The 4,293-nt window shown below is 40.6% G+C and overlaps 1 protein-coding gene across 2 annotated transcripts; it reads left to right on the top strand.

The window, feature by feature from the left end:
• The first annotated feature begins 448 nt into the window (after nucleotides 1-448).
• LOC118367422 (ADP-ribosylation factor-like protein 4A) lies at nucleotides 449-2,950 on the top strand. 2 transcript variants are annotated; one of them, XM_035750889.1, is made up of 2 exons: nucleotides 449-604; nucleotides 1,525-2,950. In XM_035750889.1, exon 2 carries the CDS (start codon nucleotides 1,628-1,630, stop codon nucleotides 2,228-2,230), a length of 603 nt encoding a protein of 200 aa, XP_035606782.1. In that variant the 5' UTR covers nucleotides 449-604; nucleotides 1,525-1,627; the 3' UTR covers nucleotides 2,231-2,950. The 2 variants fall into 2 exon arrangements, with proteins under 2 accessions (XP_035606782.1, XP_035606781.1); XM_035750888.1 differs by lacking the exon at nucleotides 449-604 and adding an exon at nucleotides 895-1,143.
• Nucleotides 2,951-4,293: the final 1,343 nt, after the last annotated feature.

The following is a 4,293-nucleotide window of genomic DNA, read 5'->3' as shown; positions in this document are numbered from 1 at the left end:
GTTGTGCTATGCTTTTAACTTTATTAGCCTCAGGTGGCTCATTTTCGTGAAAACTTAGGCTGGAGTGGCATGTTGTCCCAGTTGGAGCTCTGCTAAACTCAGCTGTGTGAGGAATTGTCGGCACTCTGCCTGCCTAAAATGAAGCTAACCTTCTGCACCTGTACATACGTTCCACCATTTTCGGCATTTTGCCCGATTCCGTCTGACTCCTTCTTCGTAGCACCCTGACAAAACGGTCAGCGCTATCGGGGATCCCTGAGACGTCCCTAACCCATACCTTCACAATTTTAAATGTTAAACTCCAATGAGTCGCTATTCATAAAAACTTAGGCTACCGTATTTATTATTAAATAAAATAACTATAACATGTATCATATATTATGAACATTACTTCAATAGATACCGGCGCAGGATTAAAATTTATACAATTCATTCTGTGATTATTCTCATTATAAAATCAGTATGCGTGGGATACATTTTGTACTATTGACCAATCATTTTGAAAGTAAACAAGATAAGGACGCATCATGGGGCGGCGCTGTTTAGCGTGCAGTAAAATCCAAACCAAAGCACATGCGACACGAACACAGCAACAAAAAAAACGGTAAGTTAGGAATTATTTATAGTTCAATAAGTTGTTCATTTTAATACATTCGTATCACTAACTATTTTGTGATTTTTCTTTTAATATTTGTTTCTTTTACTTCGACTTTTTACGAATATAGGCTTACATAATGCTTGGCTTGCTATGTTATGTTAATAACCATTTGTATTATGTTTAGACTTTGACCTAGCCTACTATCAGATACGTTTTATTTTAGGCATTGTTCATGTTGCATTGTATTGTGTAACGATAGTATAATAACTCTATTGGCTAGAATAATGACGTTACAGCAACAGGTGATGGGCGTGGTTTGAATGGGATACATTATTGATGGACTTCTCCTTAAACCAATCGGTTGCTAGAACATGAGTTTTCCACAAATTGCACTGCAGTATTCTTCTATGGGAATGAAACCGTATAGTAAAATAATAGAACGCTGCTGACCGCGCGACAGTCATCGGAAGCCCTGGATTGTGAGCATTGGAAAACATGTTACTGGATCTCGTGAACACAGATCCGCATATTCAGAGTGGATAGATGTAAGTGATGCCCTGCACGAAAATGTCTGGCTGAACGGGGAACGGTTGTAGCCCATGATAAAGATTCATGCCCCAATTTGAGAGCCTGGTTTCACGTCAAGTGGCGTTACTGGCTGTCAACATCTGTATGCCTATTGACTTTATATTCATTTACGCGCCTATGTGTGTAGTTTACCTTGACAAACGTCCGGTATTTCTGCATGGTATTTTTCATTTGAGCCTATATAATTCGGGGTGTCTAGTGAATGTCATATGCCCTCAATAAGTTAATAACTGATTTGATCACTTTTATGTTATCTATAGGTTTTCGATTTAAGTTTGTGGTAGACTTATATTTGTCTGATTTTTGCTTGGCTAAAGTAATATTTGTTTTGTTTTTAGGTCACTGCTTCAATCCAATTTGAATATAATCAGTGCCAATCATCGTTGTTAGAGAAGTGGACCATCCCTTTTATTCCACCTGTTGTTCCCCACATGAGAAAAGATGGGGAATAGATTATCTGAACCACAGACCTTCCTCTCGAGAATCCCCCTCTTTCAGTCGTTCCATATCGCCATTTTGGGACTGGACTCTGCAGGTAAAACGACTGTCCTGTACAGGTTGCAGTTCAATGAGTTTGTCAACACAGTGCCTACCAAAGGCTTCAACGCAGAAAAGGTCAATGTGTCTTTGGGCGGTCACAGGACGGTGACCTTCCATTTCTGGGACGTGGGTGGTCAAGAGAAGTTGCGTCCATTGTGGAAGTCCTACACACGCTGTACCGATGGAATTGTATTCGTGGTGGACTCTGTAGATGCCGAACGCATGGAGGAGGCTAAAACAGAGCTCCATAAGATCGCCAAGACCGGAGACAACCAGGGAGTGCCACTGCTGGTGGTGGCTAACAAGCAAGACCTGAGGCACTCTCTGAGCCTGGCGGAGATTGAAAAGGCACTAGCGTTGAAGGAACTGGGCCCTGGCACGCCTTGGCACCTGCAGCCCACCTGTGCCATCATAGGAGACGGACTGAAAGATGGCATGGAGAGACTCCATGACATGATCCTTAAACGGAGAAAGATGCTCCGCCAACAGACGAGAAAGAGATGATCAAGGAGGGAACTGAATCTCTTGTTTTAAATGAAGGACAAAATGAGATGTTCTCGCACCTGGGTGGATATAGGAATTCTCCCATAGGCTCGGCACACTGAGTTTTATCAGTCAATGTTAAACTGTAGGTTCTCGTGTCTCAGACAGCAAACTCTCTTGCTTCATCTTCAGTATTTGTTCCTTTTTAGTGGTTGAGAAAGCACTATGAAGGTAACGGATTAGTGGTTTATGATTTTATATAGGAATTTAAGTTGTTGTTACAGAGAAGGGTTTTGATCCTTGGTAGTAGACCATTAGTAATGGCTACTTCAGAATTGAACACCAAAAATGACAAGTTTGATGAACAGAAAAAATAAGTCACTTTTCTTTACAAAGGTTAGTGGAACGATAACAAACGTGGTCTTCCTCAAAGGGAACTTTTGAACCTTGTAAGCTACTTTTTAATGTTGTACCTTTTTGTATTTTTTGTTTTGTTTACAGTTTTCTTACGGTCTTGCGCTTCTTGTCTGTCTAGTGTACCTCTGTCTGTTTGTTAATGCACTTTCGATTACTTTTTTGATGATGGAGTTTACAGCCTTGAGGTTTCCCAATAGAGCTTTTTACACAAAGAGTTTAGTTGCTTCAAAAGAAGCCAACTGTACTGGGTCCCTATTGAACACATGGACAATAGATGGGATTTGTGTTTCATCTTTTCATCTTTAATAAAGCCTCTTTACAGCACTGCTTTTGTTTTGTATGAAGGATATTGCTATTTTGATTATTTGTCATTCTAATATTTGTTGAGAAGTTCTGCAGATCTGATAAACCTGATGTGATGTGTAAAACGTACAGTTGAAGTCGGAGGTTTACATACACTTAAGTTGGAGTCACTAAAACTCGTTCTTCAACCACTCCACAATTTTTTTGTTAACAAACTATAGTTTTGGCAAGTCCGTTATGACATTTAATTTATGCATGACAAAAGTATTTTTTTCAACAATTGTTTACATACAGATTGTTTCACTTATAATTCACTGTATCGCAATTCCAGTGGGTCAAAAGTTTACATACACTAAGTTGACTGTGCCTTTAAACAGCTTGGACATTTTCAGAAAATTATGTCATGGCTTTAGATGCTTCTGATAGGCTAATTGACATAATTTGAGTCAATTGAAGGTGTACATGTGGATGTATTTCATGGGCTACCTTCAAACTCAGTGCCTCTTTGCTTGAGATCATGGGAAAATCTAAATAAATCAGCCAAGACCTCAGAAAACAATTGTAGACCTCCACAAGTCTGGTTCATCCTTGGGAGCAATTTCCAAATGCCTGAAGGTACCATGTTCATCTGTACAAACAATAGTATGCAATTATTAACATCCTTGGACCACGCAGCCATCATACCGCTCAGGAAGGAGACACGTTCCGTCTCCTAGAGATGAACGTCCTTTGGTGCGAAAAGTGCAAATCAATCTCAGAACAACAGCAAAGGACCTTGTGAAGATGCTGGAGGAAACAGGTACAAAAGTATCTATATCCACAGTAAAACGACTTCTATATCGACATAACCTGAAAGGCTGCTCAGCAAGGAAGAAGCCACTGCTCCAAAACCGCCATAAAAAGGGAGGCTTGCAAGCCGGAGAACATCCCAACCGTGAAGAATGGGGGTGGCAGTATCATGTTGTGGGGGTGCTTTGCTGCAGGAGGGACTGGTGCACTTCACAAAATATATGGCATCATGAGGAGGAAAATTATGTGGATATATTGAAGCAACATCTCAAGACATCAGGAAGTTAAAGCTTGGTCGCAAATGGGTCTTCCAAATGGACAATGACCACAAGCATACTTCCAAAGTTTTGGCAAAATGGCTGAAGGACAACAAAGTCAAGGTATTGGAGTGGCCATCACAAAGCCCTGACCTCAATCCAATAGAGAATTTGTGGGCAGAACTGAAAAAGTGTGTGTGAGCAAGGAGGCCTACAAACCTGACTCAGTTACACCAGCTATGTTAGGAAGAATGTGCCAAAATTCATCCAATATATTGTGGGAAGCTTGTGGAAGGCTACCCAAAGCGTTTGACCCAA

This window comes from Oncorhynchus keta, chromosome 34 (assembly GCF_023373465.1).
Source record: "Oncorhynchus keta strain PuntledgeMale-10-30-2019 chromosome 34, Oket_V2, whole genome shotgun sequence".
NCBI lineage: Eukaryota > Metazoa > Chordata > Actinopteri > Salmoniformes > Salmonidae > Oncorhynchus > Oncorhynchus keta.
The sequence above is the reverse complement of the archived record's forward strand: the minus strand, read 5'-3'. Positions and strand labels throughout refer to the sequence as shown.

Coding starts and splice junctions, on each gene's coding strand:
- LOC118367422 (XM_035750889.1), top strand. CDS start 1,628: ATGGGGAATAGATTATCTGAACCACAGACCTTCCTCTCGAGAATCCCC.